General features: G+C 33.1%; 1 protein-coding gene across 5 annotated transcripts in view; it reads left to right on the top strand.

The window, feature by feature from the left end:
- The window catches only part of LOC129983809 (uncharacterized), a 173075-nt gene that overhangs the window by 58752 nt on the left and 99102 nt on the right, over nucleotides 1-15221 (top strand). For all 5 annotated transcript variants that reach the window (XR_008785456.1, XR_008785457.1, XM_056093453.1 and 2 more), the window contains exons 5-8: nucleotides 7780-8015; nucleotides 8709-9219; nucleotides 9891-10213; nucleotides 11133-11360. Coding sequence is in view for 3 of the 5 variants with exons in the window: in XM_056093453.1 (XP_055949428.1) it covers nucleotides 7780-8015; nucleotides 8709-9219; nucleotides 9891-10213; nucleotides 11133-11360 (1298 nt within the window). In the remaining 2 variants the exon portion in view is untranslated. The remainder of the gene's footprint in view (nucleotides 1-7779; nucleotides 8016-8708; nucleotides 9220-9890; nucleotides 10214-11132; nucleotides 11361-15221) is intronic.

Here is a 15221-nt window from a genome sequence, read left to right as displayed (position 1 = left end):
TTAAAGATATCGTGCAGAATTCAAACTGTTAACAAAATAAAATGTCACATAGAATTTATAATGTTTTCATTCATAAATAAAGGAGACATCTTTAGAAAAGTCTCGAAAACAGCTTTAAAATAAATGAATTTAAAAATCGAATGAATTAGAAATAAAACCAGTGGCTAGCATTTTATTATGATTATATTAAAGGCAACGAATTAGTGAAATGAAATAAATTTAACTACTGTTAAATTAAGCCCAGTTTCAGCGTCTCTTGTTTCAGTAGCTGTCATAGACAAGCGCACTGTCGAAGTCAGCGATTTTAAGCCGAGTTTTAGCACCTCTTGTTTTAGTAGCGCCATCTAGGTCCAAGAGCACATCTTAGTTACTCATGCGTCACAGCCCTTTTCACGGGACGGACTTCATTCATACATTTCATTCATTCACCCACAGATCGTAATTTAGACCTAAAGCAAAGAACGATCACCTCTGATTTAGTGGTATTGTCTCGACTTGGAGGACTTTGGGGCTACAAAAGATTTCGACGTGCACCAGCCACAATGTGCACGGAGAGTCTTCGGCTGGTGGAGTTCTATTTCACAACCCAAGGGATGCGAATCCAACGCCCTATCAACCAGCCTATGCCGGTCTGCATATAAACATCTAAAGATTTTAATAAAATTGTGTTTACTACTACATACTAATTGGAACAATTTTTTTTGAAATACAGTCATACCTCGCTTAACGAACACATTCCGTAAAGAATTATTCAAATAAAGAACAAAATAAAATGAAGGAAAAAACTTTTTTTAGCGATAAATGGTTCGCAGATCGAGAGACGAGTAAGTATCACGAGGAAACATGCAAAATTTTCTTTATCTCGAGTATAGTCTGTGTTGAGAGCTTATTTAAAGCGAATTTTTATTTCTGCATGGAAAATGCTACGGGCGGACAACGTTGTCGAACGCGACTCCAAGGAATTCGAGCAAGTGTCTGTGAAGGCATAATGGGCGAAATTATGTCTCTAGCCAAGGTCATGAAGATAGAAAGGTATAGCAGTGGCATCTATGAGCTGGTGGAAGAACACAAAAAGTAGAGCTTAGAAAGCTGTATTCTGCATCTCAGCAAAATGTTGCTGAGGCAATTCGGTCAGGAGTGGGGAAAATAATAGCCTCAATGGAGCAAAAACCTTTCAGTGAAAAATAAAAGAGTTGCTGAAAGTTAGGAGTTCTATTTCTCTTAGAAATTTGTAAACTTGAGACATCCTGAATGTCGAAATTTTTTCAGGTTTCTTCAAACTCGTTGTGTAGACGTTTTATTGTAAATATCAATTTGCCCATTATGAAACTAATCGATAACTTCAAATCTGGCATGTGTTTTCTAAGATATGACTTTGTTTTTGAAATTCATTCTTTTATAGAGACAATTGTACACCCCCCCCCCTCCTCTTTCAACTAGAAGCTACGAATTGAAATACTTACGATTATTTTCTGCCCGGTCAAATAGAGTTTGTTAAGTTTAAATCACATATTTAAATAGCAATAGAGGAAACCGAAGGCATTGCCTTCGTCACTAAAATCCATCTGGTTTCAAACAGGCTACCCTTTCAATCCATGCCACCACAGCTATTCCATATAAATTTACTCTGATAATAAGCAAAGCAAAGACGAGTAAAAGTGGTTATTGGATGAAATGCTTATGTTATGGTCCTGTCAATCAGCTATTCAATTTGAAGGCAGAGTTAAAAACAGATGCAGTTTAAGTGAAAATCCTTTAAAATTATTTGCTTTCTGTAAGATTCTGTTTTATTTATTGATTTTGTTTTGCTCTCTAGAAATATAATACGAGGATCGTTTTCTTTTCAATCTTCTATGGACCATAAAAAAGATGAGTATAGAGGAAAAAATGAGTTTATTGCCAAAAGTCATGTACAATCATGGCAATTTTTCAACGTAATGAAGATTCATGCATTTATCATACCGGTGTCTGAGGTTTTCTACATTCCCTTCGTAAAAGGTTACCACCAATGCTAGATGCGCTTTAACGTTCCTTTGAAATTTCTCATTAGTCTGACATTATCATTTTGATATCCTAGTTCATTTCAAGGAAGAAAGGAATATCAGTTCAAAGGAAAAATCTGTCGGTTTAAGGAAGAAATGAAACTCAGTTCAAAGAAAAACTCCTTCGGTTCAAGGGAGAAATGAAAATCACTAGACAATAAGCCGCATTCTTCTAGAATGGAGACAAGAACGTGAGATCGTCTCGAAAGAAGATATTATTGAATGAGTTAATCGAAAGTACATGAAGGTGCTGGAATACCAGCTTGCATGGATTTCCAAGATGACAGAATTGCAACTTTGAACGGTGAATGTTTAAGAACTTTTCTTCCTTTACCATTTTCTTTCCTTCATTTCAAAGAACTTTCAGATTACTAAAGATTTTCAAATGAGTAGTAAGAACCACATCACATTACTGGTGGCAACTTTCTTCGAAGAGGCATTGAAACTTGATTCATCGATATGGCAAAAGCTTGCATCTTCGCGGTGATTGTATTGAAAAGTAACCGCGATTGCGTATAACTTTTGATAATTAATTCATTTTGTTCTATGTACTTGTTTCTTTTATGGTTCATCGGAGCTTGAAGAAAAAAAGTCCGCGATAAGCAAACTGGCAAAGAAAAAGAAGCAACATTTCTGCGAGGAGAATGCTAATAAAGTAAAAGAGGGGAGTACCTCACAATGAAAAACATTCATGCCTTAGTATAGAATTTGAAATATATAACACTGATAAAAAATAACTCGTAATGCGACGAAATTTTTGAATGATTTTTTTTTCCATTATAACTGTTTTCAGTATCAATATACCTAAGAAAATTAACAAAAGATAAAGAGATTTTTTTAAAGAAAAATTGTAATCCTTTATTAACAACCGAATCCAAATTCATACATCTATTCATTTTTTCAATAATTAATTCATTTATTATAATTTATGAATTTTATTGAATATTAATTATAGCATTAAAAATTAAACGAAAAATTAGTTCCGTTAAGTTTGAAGTCAGATATCTTTATATAAATTTCAGTATAGAATTATGAGAATTTTTTTAAATTGAGTTTCAAAGAACAATTCTCTTTGCAATAAAAATTTTAACTTTGATCGATCCTTCCCTTTTCTTCATTCCTCTTTAAGAAAATTCCATCGATTCTTCAGTTTTTCTAATAAGCATCTATTGATACATATCTTTATATTCTATCCTTCTGTAGTATTTTGTATGGTGCCTACCATTCAAAATCATTCGTATTTAAACAGAAAAGTCATTCTAGTTGGATCAAAATTAGAGTTAGCGTTACTTTGGAAGAGAAAAACGTTTCTTTGGATGAAGTTATTTGCTAAAAGGTTTTCAATCTCTTTGCAGAGAGTTGCTAAATTTAAAAAAGAAAAAAAAATTAATAATTATGAACCCAATAATATTTTTGTCTACAAATTATATAATACACATTAAAATTTTGACATTTTAGCAATACTATACTAAAGTTGTAGATATCATGGAGCTACCGTTGTTGCTTTAACGTGATAATAACTTTAAACTGTTATTTTATTTACAAATAGTTAGACGGCCAAAAGTGTTATATGAAAAATAGGAAAAGCAAAATTTCTGTATTATAAATATAAATACTTATTACATATATTGCAGAATATTGTTTTTATGCACAAAATTCAACGGTTAAGCAATGAATCCAAATAACGACAATACAGACGAATTAAACTTAAAAACATGATCATGTAACGATGTTTTGAACTAGAGTTTTGAAAATGGTTTATTTTCCATTTTACCCTTACGTTTTTAAATTTTAAAGTATTTAGTATTCTTAGAACCAACTATGGAGGTTGCGCCGTAAATCTTCAATTAATTAACTAAAATTTTAAAAACTCGGATTGATAATCAATTCTAAAGTTCTAGAAATGACTCTGATTTAACCCTTCAGCGCATCGCGTAGCCATTTGGCTACATGTTTTTATTTCCATTCATAAATTTCACATGACTGTTCCAAAAGGTAATAATGAATGTTTGTAAATAATTTAAAATGATTTTTGATAAAAATTTGTAGAAAAGACAGATAGATTATAATAGCGGTACTAGAATTATATTTAAACACGAAACTTGAAAAAATACCAGAATAACAGTTGTATGAAAAGTTTTGTCATTAAAAATACAATCAAAATACTTTTTTTTTTGCTTCGTAAAGAATATATTGGTAAAAAGGGGCTTTGTTTTTATTCTGAAATTGTTAATTGTTATCATGTGGTTTGCGTCACTTTGATATTATTTAATTTATAATGTAAACACTTGGCACATTAATTTTTTAATAATTTTACTAAAAATACTTAAAATTTTTTAAAAATTTTATGCAGCTATTCAAAACAGTTTTTTTGTAAAAAAAAAAAAAATCATGTATTGTAGGGTTAATCGATGCGACAAAAGAAGAAATTGCAACAAGGAAAAAAAAAAAAAAAAATAGGGATTATTTTAGCACAAATAATTATAAGAAGTTTCATTGCTAAAGACATGAACTGCGGAAGATGTAATAAGCATGTACAGGTAGACAGAAACTAAGTTTGAGAAATAATGGACAAGGCTTAAAATTTCATTTCTATTTTTTCCGGAGTTCAAATTATCTACAGGAAAAGCAAATGGAATCTATTTTTGAAAGCCTCAAGAAAAACATCGACAAGTACGGTGGAACTGGACGTTTTATTGAAAAGAAATCGAAGATCATCGCAAAAGAAAGAATGTTCCAGCAGATCGTTTGTCCCATTCCTTATCGGGCAGACGAACATCGTCCCACGAAGAAAAGGTGTTCCGTTCTTTCTCCGGAAGCGTGCTTTCTCGAAACGACTTCGATTTCGTTGTTATGGCAACGACCACTCTGCTTACCTCAAGAAAGGAAGACTATCTGGGTTTTTCCCTTGAAAATGGTTTTTGAAAGGAGGAAATTGAACCGGCTTGATTCTTTTTCGTTCCTTGCAGGTGGGGAAGAAATCGGTGTAAACAATCCTCTTGAAACTTTTGGGATCAGCATGAAGGCTTCTTTGAAATGCAATAAATAAGATTGCGAAACGATAGTCAAATCGCTAAGAAAGAAAAACACATTTGTTAAAAAATAGTTCTATAAAAAGAAATGTTAAAATTGTTTAAATAAAAAAAAGAATTAAATGTTAAAATAATTATAAAAGAAAATAAAGATACAATAATTTTCTGAGTTTATTATATCGCTTACATGGTAATCACTATTCACAAAACATAAGAAATTTCAGAACTCTGTTCAGCAGTTCTTATTTCTCTTAGAGCAGGGGTGCGCATTGAGTCGATCGCGATCGACCGGTGGACCACCAAGGCATTTTGGGGTGACCACCTTTATTAAGACATAAGACGCGGATATTAAAAGAAATTTATTTATGGAACTGCAGCGGTTTGGTATGAGCGAGGATAGAACCTGGGACCGTGTGATTCGCAGCCGAGTAACATGACTAAAATACAAAAGCAATTGTTCGGGTAGCGTAGCTGTTAACTGGCTTATAAGTTTTCACTACAGAACATTGCATTCTCCTTATCTCTTGAGGAAAACGAAGTTCTCCTTCAATATGACATAATTTTAAAAGCACGTTGTTCAGAACTTAAGAATAACTTTTGGCATCTAATGAACGTATCTTAATTTTAAAACGTTGTATATCATTTAATTTAAATTGTTAAGTTTAAGTTATCATTATTCGTTCTTTGGTTCTACCTACCTGCGTGAATCTGCATTTTCAACGACAAATATAATTAGGACAACATATCGTTCCCGTCTCACAGACGACCCCTTAGAATCCAGGGCAAGATAAGTAGTTAGTAATTATATACCAAGATATTCAAAATTGACGCGTAGTATGCAGACTGCCTTCTACTAACTATAACTACGAGAACAAACTTTAGATAAAAATGATATATTTTTTAATATATTTTGAATTTTTTTATATTAAATACATCATTTGGTAATATTATATTTGTGGAAATTATTATTATGTTTGTAGTTATGTAGGTAGGTACATATACCGTATTTACTATTAAGTTATAATAAATATTGTTGGCCAACGCCACAGGGTGGACCGCAAACCCTGAAAAAATTAGAAGTAGCCCGTACTCTAAAAAAGTCTGCCCACCCCTGTGTCAGAGCAACGACCATTGTTTTTCTCGAGAAAATTAAGCCTGGTAAATGGACCATATAGCTTCATCTGAATTGTACTCCATGCAACACAAATTATTTTAAAGAGAGCGAAATAATTGGAAGTCTGCTTACGAAAGGTTATGGGAGCATTATACATGTAGCAATACATTCCTAGAGCGGAAGAAATCATTAATGTCATAATCATTAAAGGGAAATATATTGCTAAATATATATTGGAAATATATTTTTAACATTGTAAATACATATTGTAACAAAATATATATTTAAAATTGTAAATATATAATATCAATATCGTAAATATATTGATATCGCAAAATGTAGTAAAATTTCTCAGCTTAACGATTGCCCTGCCCTTTTTAGAAAAAACACCAGAATACGAATATATAACATAATTTAATATTCCATTTCCATTTATTTGAAAATTCTAAAAAATTCAAGTAATTCGTTTTATTATTTTTCGAATGGAACTTGAACAGTCAGTTGTTAAATAACACGGCAATGATACAAAATCGAAAGTGTCTAAATCTTTCAAACAGGAACTGAGACTGTCATTGCTAAAATGCTTTATGGCTCACCTAAAAATTCTATATTATTTTCTAAAAGCCCAACAAATTTTAACGCCTAAATTTACGGGATATAATATGCACTCTTAAATAAAAAATTTTTGGCATCAAGTTATTTGTTTTTGACATCACAATATAAATCATATTAGGACATCTAGTTAAAAAAAATTTGAACGAATGATTAACTATTGGAATTACAATCAGGGAGAATGCAAACATTAGAAGGTATCTGAAACAAGACTTTTAATGTTTAATTCTCAATTAACTTTTACGATTGTTAGAAGCTTTAGTAATAAGAGGTACTAAGGAAGACGGATCAAGTTATTTTGCAGAGTACATTTTATCATTTACTGTCTTGCTTATTGCTAAAATTAAAAAATAACATTAATGTTTGATAAATTAAATATGACTCAAAATGAATAAGCAAACACATTAGACATTTTCAGAGCTTAAATACAATAGAGGACATCATCAAACCATTTTTACATTCTTTCTGAAACCTACGAAAATAGAAAATTTCATGTGCAACCTTAGAAAGTATTCTTTTTGGATGTGCGATTAAACCCACTAAAACAATTTCCGCGCTAAAGAATTTAAACTTTTTTTTTTGTATTTATCTGATATACTCGATTTACAAATTTTTGAAATCAGGAAATCTAAAATTTATTGAAAGTAATTGTAACAGTTTTTTCAAATCAATACAATTTAATTGAAAAATAAGAAAAAATTCAAAAATTTAATTATTTTGCATTGCACAACAAATTGATATGAGATTGGAAATCAATATTAAAATTCCAATAATTAAATGTTCTATGCTTCATTGGTACACAAAGCTAATCTTTCCAAATGTGAGGTTTTAAAGAGGATGATGCCGCAGCAAATTTAATTAAACTATGTATTTCGTGCTTTTGTTGCCAACGCTCATATTTTTGACGATATTTGAAGAAAAAAGTATCAACAAGAGTCTCCCTCTCTAATTCTTATTTTCTTCCAATACCTTCATTTAGGAATGGGCCAATCATCCCACCAACCGCAACAGCAGACAGTCCAGCAGTCGGTATCTCTGATTGGTACCTCTTCTAGTGCTAGTGGCACCGGGATAGTTTCTGGATCGCTTATACCCAATAGCGCCGTCGGCAGCATTCCTAGGACTGTACCACTCACATCCCTTTCCCAAAGCCCAGCATGGCCAACTTCCACCCAGCCACAAGACCAGCAACAGCAATGGAACCTCCAACAGGCGGTGAGATTTCTCTAGAATCGTTTTCACCGGAAAGTAATTGACTTGACACGGAATGCTGCAAAAATGGTTAAATTTTCAATATTTTTTTTATTAAGTTAACGCTTTAAATTTTAAAAATACAACTAGCATTTATAAAGGATCGAGATAAATGACAATCTAGTTAAAGAAAGGCTTTCTTCAGCATTTGAGGAACTTTTGGGAAGCTCATTTGGTGTATAGTAATATGTATCAAGAAGAAGCTGCCAATCCTGCTAGATACTATTCCTGTTAAATACAAAAATTATATTAAAATTATTTCAATTTCAGTTTGGTTTTCAGAAATTAAATGCAATCTAGATGTGTTTTAAGTGAGAAAAAAAGAAGAAATGAAATTGAAAAAAGGATGAAGGGATTTTTTTATTGCAAATCTACATTTTTCTTTCATACATAATGAAAGAATTCACATTGAAATGAATTTTCCTAATATTATATATAACTAACTAGCATAATTTATTTACTTAATAGAAGTCAGGTATAGAGTTTTCTAGTTTAAGAAGTTGCTACATATGATTCAAAATTGATAAAAACTTTAAAAAAAACTTTAAACTCTTTCTGTCGAGGAATTCGTTTGAACATTTTTTTCATTGGCAATAAATGATTTGATTGACACTCCTGTGATTTCATCGTTCAAAACTAGTTCAATTATTTTTACAGCAAATGGTGCAACAAGTAACACAACAAAGTAGTCAACAACAACTCTCCATGCAACAACAGCAACAACAACAACAGTTATCTTCCCAGAAACAGCAGCAACTTCAGGGCAGCAAGCCAATGGATATGAGTCAAGGCATGGGCATGATGACTCAGCAACAACAACAACATCAGAACCAGTTGCAAAAGCAGCAGCTGAAGAAGGGGGAAGACTGGTCACCGGTCACTGACCTGTCACCCATACTTGACGTATCACCTTCTTTAGAAGCTGCAGAGCAAGAACTGATGGAGAAGTGCCAGGATCAATTGCGACCCATTCCGAGGGCCACTTCCGGCACGATATCAGGAATGCTGGCCGATTTCAACAAGGCGCTGGGTTTGGCCACGACCCCAGATGACGGCCAGCCACAGCGGAACCTGATGACGGCCACGACGGTGGCACAACCTCCCACTCAGCAGCCAATAAGCGGCACGGTTGGCGGCAGTGGGACAACCCAGCAAGCAGTGCTAACAAGTGAGTCCGATCTCATTTCACTTTACTTCCACAACTACGAATATAAGAATGGTATCTCACAGCTCAAATAAATGACAATTAAAATCCAGAATTATCCTGTATTAACTGGATGCAATTCCAGAAGTCTGAATTCTGAACAATTTTTCAATATATAGAGATAAACGACTTTTCTTCTTCTGAATCGTAAGGCCATACATGATTAAGTTAGTTGGGCGAGGATGTTTTATTCTCCGTTTGAAGAAAGAGATACAATCTTTATAGAAATCTATTATTACTCAGAAATTGCTCTTTATTTAGTTTCATCCGCTACGTCTACAACGTTTCAGTACCAACTTACTTCATTCAACTCACAGATATATGTAGGTCATGATTATTATCATTTTTAATCAGTAATAGAAAATAATCTTGGCGTAATCATAAAATCATAATATGTTTATAATATGTTTCATAATATGTTTTTTCATAATATGTTTACTCTTGAAGATATTTTTATTTATAAATTCTATAATTTGATGAAATTATTTTATGAAATGAGAACGTATCTTGACTAATGATCTAAAAATTATGTTAGCAAACATTAATAAATTTTCCAATTAAAAAAAATTCTTGTCACTTATTTAAAAAAATTGCAGGATAAAATTAGAATTATTTTTACCTTCTTTTTGAAAAAGGCGGCACGGAGATGGACCAGAACCAGAATCTCGTGCAACAGCAGTTCCAGCTCCAGCAGCAGCAGCTGATGATCCAACAGCAGCAGCAGGTGATCCAGCAACAACAACAACAGCTTCAACAACAAGTGCACCTTCAGCAGCAGATGCAACAGCAACAGCAGCTGCAGTCTCAGCAACAGCAGCTGCAAGCTCAACAACAACAGCTTCAACAGCAAGAAATGCAACAGCTTCAGCAACAACAACAAGCCACAGCTCTTGCACAGCAGCAACAGCAACAACCAATTGGTGGAACAGCTCCGATGCAGACCCAATCCCAGCGGAAGGTACGTTTTCTTTTGATTAATATCTAATTGAAACATGATACTAAAAAAGTAAATTAAATTTTTAGTTTGAATGATATTTAAGAAAATTAAGCGTCAGTACTAGTCATTAGTAATTTCTTATCATGAAAATCGATATAAAGTTTTAAATTTTAGTATCATAAATATATTTTTCAAGCTCCGAATATTACAACTCAGAAAAATTTATTTTCTTCATTGACTTCTTCTATTTAGAACATTCTGTTTGGATTAAATGCATTCTTTATATCTTTCGACGATTTTAAGAAATATTTATAGTTAAAAAAATTTACCAATTTTTCTGAAAAATGTATGTTGCATGGCATTTCGAATGTCTTAGTTTTCTTTATAAAGTTTATTCATTTCAGTTACATATCTGCGTCAAATATAAGGAAAGAACACGAACGAAAAGTAGTTTAGTTGGATTGATGTGCTGTTTAGATACAACACAAAGGTTGTCCATGGATGAACTTCGTGTTTCTAAATGAAGATTAGTTGACTAGCCAGATCAGTTCAATTGCTAAGCTCAACTGAAAAGGAAGTTAGCTGAGCCAGCACATTAATCGCGCGAGCTAAATGAATGTGATTGCATTTGAACTAAGATCGTAGAATCAACGGATCTTTGATTGCTGTGAACGGGGATCTTTGATGAATTCAGATTTTTAAACCCGTCAATCAGTCCTTCAATCCCGAATGCGACCTCCAGCAAACAGAAGCAAAAACGTTATTTCAGATAGAAAAAATAGAGGATAGTTTATAACCTCATCGTTTTCACTTTTACTATTTGTATTAAACAAAAATATTAACAAGTAAATGTATCATCTATTTATAACAATTTTTAAATTTTGTACAAAGTCAGTTTAAGAAAAATTACCGGATCCATTTATGACTCTTTTCTTGACAGGTTCACAGGCGTCTGCCTCAGCCTACTATGGACCAAATGCATGCGGCCATAGCAGCACAGACGCCCAAGAGCAAGTCCCGGACCCCCTCGAGCATCGGCAGTTACCAGAGGCCCGTATCCCCGATTATGCCCTCCTCCTCCTCACGGGCCCTCTACGAGAGCACCTCCTCCGGTCTCCTCGGAGTGACTCAATCCACCTCCTCCTCAGTCAGCCCCACCCCAAGGAAGGTAAGACGTCGTTTTTCATAGACTCCCATTAATTATAATCTGTGTTGAATAAGAAAAAGGATTATCTTCAGTGTTAAGCATATAAATGAAGGATATTAAGTGCTTTTATCTGTAGTTAAAATATAGTCAAGTGTTGTGTCGTCACAATCAGATGACTAATGTAGCTCCCACGTCATCTGAATATATGCGCAGATACCTGCCATTTGTTTTTGTTGTTTATAATGGCACTTGCCATGGACTAGCTCGCTGACGAAGTCAGCGATTTTAAGCCAAGAGAGCGTCTCTCGTCTTAGTAGCGCCAACTAAGGCCAAGAATACCTCGTATCTACTCACGCATCACATTCGCTTGCACAACCCCTCTTTACAAGGGGGCAACATTCACACATCTCACAGATAGAACAGATGAAGAACAACCATGCCCGAACAGGGACCCGAACCCAGGACGCCCAGATCACGGTGAAGACGCACAACCCTTATGCCAGGACGTACTTCACATAATTATTTTGAATAGTCATTTAATGAAATAGCAGGGAAGCAACTCTCTAAGTTTCGAAAAATAATTTAATGACGCGCAATAGATTTTAAATTCAAATTTATGAGGGTGAATCTATGTTTACCACATCAGCATGGATTAACTCTATGAAAACAGTGAGCAGTATTTTAATAATCAGATTACCAGTAAGTGTAGCAGCATATTCAGCTTAATATAAATAAAAGTCATTGCAACTATGTGTGTATGTAGTTCCACTTCAACTCCTAAATAATTTGGATGATTTCAGTCAACTTTGTTTTACGATAAGAGACTAAAAATGTTGTCAACTTTCAAAGTGCGAATGTTAATTAAAATATTCAATTAATAAGAAATGTATCAAAGATTTCTATTTTCTTTCAGTAACTTTGGAAGAAACTATGTTGCTAGAAATATTTTAATACTATCTTAAAATTCAAAATTTTTCATTCAGATTCCTTTCTGTATATTTTTTCAATTGTTATAAGTTTTTTTAAAATTTAAAACAAACGATTTTGAAATAAATTGAGAGTCAGGTCTAATCTCCTTCTATGGTTTTCTTTTTAAAAATTTCTCTTTCGCATCTTTTAGAAATTTTTCTATTAGTTAAAGCAATTATTTAACGGTACCTAAAAGAATCGAAACTGAAAAAAGAAATAATATATCTTTCATCATTAAATGACTTCAAGTGACATAGAGCGTAATGTGATTACAAGGGGACAAGTAGTATGATATAATAAAAGAGTTGTGTGTATTATAATTTCGTATACCTTATTAATTTTTGCATTAAAAATCTTATACGTGAAAGTCTTTTAATTCCGGACAATGACAGTATATTAACAAATTGTTGGAGGTAATGCCGATCATCTGAAAACCAAACAGTTATAATAATGCCCTGTCTCAATCGAAAGTCCAAACCATCTCTGCAGTGACAATGTGAGCGTCTAGGAATAAAGCTTAATCGACATCCCTCATGCCATATCTGCGATCGCAGAAACCAGTGATCATAAGCAGCAAGCAATAGTTCCCACCATGGGGCACCTCAAATAAGGGGTATAAATAATGGTTGTTCTAGCCGCCTTTGTTGGTATAGAAATAGTGAGAGGTGACTACCCTCTACTGATGACTAGACGTACCTCCTAAGAAGGGGTTGTACGGTGGTGGTGACGGTCTTAAGACTCAACCTTAGTTCTTGCCATTGCTGTTTCAGTGTTCAGTCATTCAGATTTTTTCCATGCATCTCAGAACGTGTTGGAGTAGTCAGCTATGATATCAACTAGTAGCTAATAAAAATCATACAGTTAAAAGCTATATGATTAAGTAAAATACATTAAAATACATAATAAAGTAAAATACATTAGCTTCTATATGGTATTAATTTTATATTATCGACGAAATGTAAAAACTATTATTTTTATACTATGCCAATGTAAGAAGCATTTTTGTCCTTAAGCACTTCAGACAGCTTAGACAGTATGCATAAAATTTAGATATTATGCTATATAAACATCGATTTTCTTTCGCCATTCATCAAATTTCAGAGAATAAATTTAAAGTATATGGAAATCTATGAATGAGAGCATCACATTGTTCGTTTGGAAAAGGAGTGCAATGGCAAAAATTTTCTCCGAAAAACATTTCTATTTTTCATATTGTGAGTATTTCAAATGAACGATTTATGAATGACATTAATCCATGTTTCTGCGAAACTAAGAACTATAGAAAGCATTTCTAACACTGGACTTTAACTGAAATTATGCAACTTTCGTTTTTATTATAAAGTTTCATTACTCAAAATATCCATCAGTGGAGTTCAAATGAAATTATTTTCAGATGTATCAATTAAATTAATTCATAAATATTTAATAATTGGCATTAGAAATTAATTGGTATAAGTCATTATATCGCCAATAAATAACACTATGCATGCCTAATTTAGTTACATTAATGTCTCATTTTGAAGTAACTTGCGGATTATTTTGCCACATATGTTGCAATTTTAAACCTTTTACAAAGAATAAGACAATAGCAATCCTTATACAAAATTCTGCATTTCATCAGAGGGCAGCGTCGTTTAAAGGTTGATGTCCGATTTTATTCACACCAAGTTCGCATACATGGGGGATGTTAAGTAAAATGTGCTACAAATCTGGAGACCACCACTCGAATTATCTCCAGGCTACAACCATCCAGCTTTTTTTTTTTTTTTTTTTTTTTTTCGTCTTTAAACTTTGGCAAGAGTTGAAAACATAATTTAAACTTTCTTTAAAAGAAAGTTCCATTGTAGGTATTTAAAAAGGAACTACATGCCATATAAAATTAAATATATTAGCATCATCTCAAACTATTTAACTCATATGTTGCGCAGATTTTCTCTAATTCTCATTTAGTAGTATCGTTTCCTGTAGTTAGTCATTAGTTGTGACATATATTGAAATTTTTTGTCAGTCAGTGGCAGCTGCGGTCATCTAATGAGACGGAAAGAAGAATATACGCCCCATTAAATGTCCGTCAAATGGTTTTAAAGCAAGTGGCGCATAAAAGTGCCATCGATAGATAAAGCTCAACGTCGGTTTCGCTTAGGACGTAGCTGTAGAGGCATTTTCTTTCAGTGGGAAAATCCATTACCCAAATTGCGGCATTTCCCAGCTCCGTGCTTTTCATTGAAAACAAAGAGAAATCCATTCTCGCCGCACTGTTTGTTTATGCGATACGTGGCGAGAAACGACTGTGCTTTAATCAGAGGAGAGATAAAGGATGGGCCATTGCAAAAGGGGCCATGCAAAAGCTATGGAAAGAAAATTGATTGGATACAACCTAAGATTCTTTATCGGAGTTGTAAATATACATGACCAAACAATTACATAAAAAATTTGTTTTCTTTTCTCACATCCTTGTATCTGAAGTATAAAGCATTGTAACCTTTAAAAAAAATTCGAACTTAAAACTTTTTACAAATCTCCACGCTTTATATAGTTCGAAAAATACAATTTTGACATTATATTTTTCTGTTTGCTACAAAAATAACTCAAAAACGCTTTGCACTAGATGGATGAAATTTGGTTGGAAATATGGTTTTTATATCAAATTTGTAGATGTCTGTCAAAGTGTGAGCAAAAACCATTCACAGGAAGTCTGTCTGTCCGGCTGTTTGAATATGTTAACAAGATAACTACAAAATGAAGAGAGCTAGATGCCTAAAATTCTGTACACCGATTTAAATTTATATTGTAGACACCTATCACATTTTGAGCCAAATCCCAAAAGAAGTTGAACGGCTCATAACATCATTTTCAGAGAGACTCGAAAAAGTTTTGGGGGAGATAACTTCCGCTGGTTTAAAGAAATATCTA

This window comes from Argiope bruennichi, chromosome 9 (genome assembly GCF_947563725.1).
Source record: "Argiope bruennichi chromosome 9, qqArgBrue1.1, whole genome shotgun sequence".
Classification (NCBI taxonomy): domain Eukaryota; kingdom Metazoa; phylum Arthropoda; class Arachnida; order Araneae; family Araneidae; genus Argiope; species Argiope bruennichi.
The sequence above is the reverse complement of the archived record's forward strand: the minus strand, read 5'-3'. Positions and strand labels throughout refer to the sequence as shown.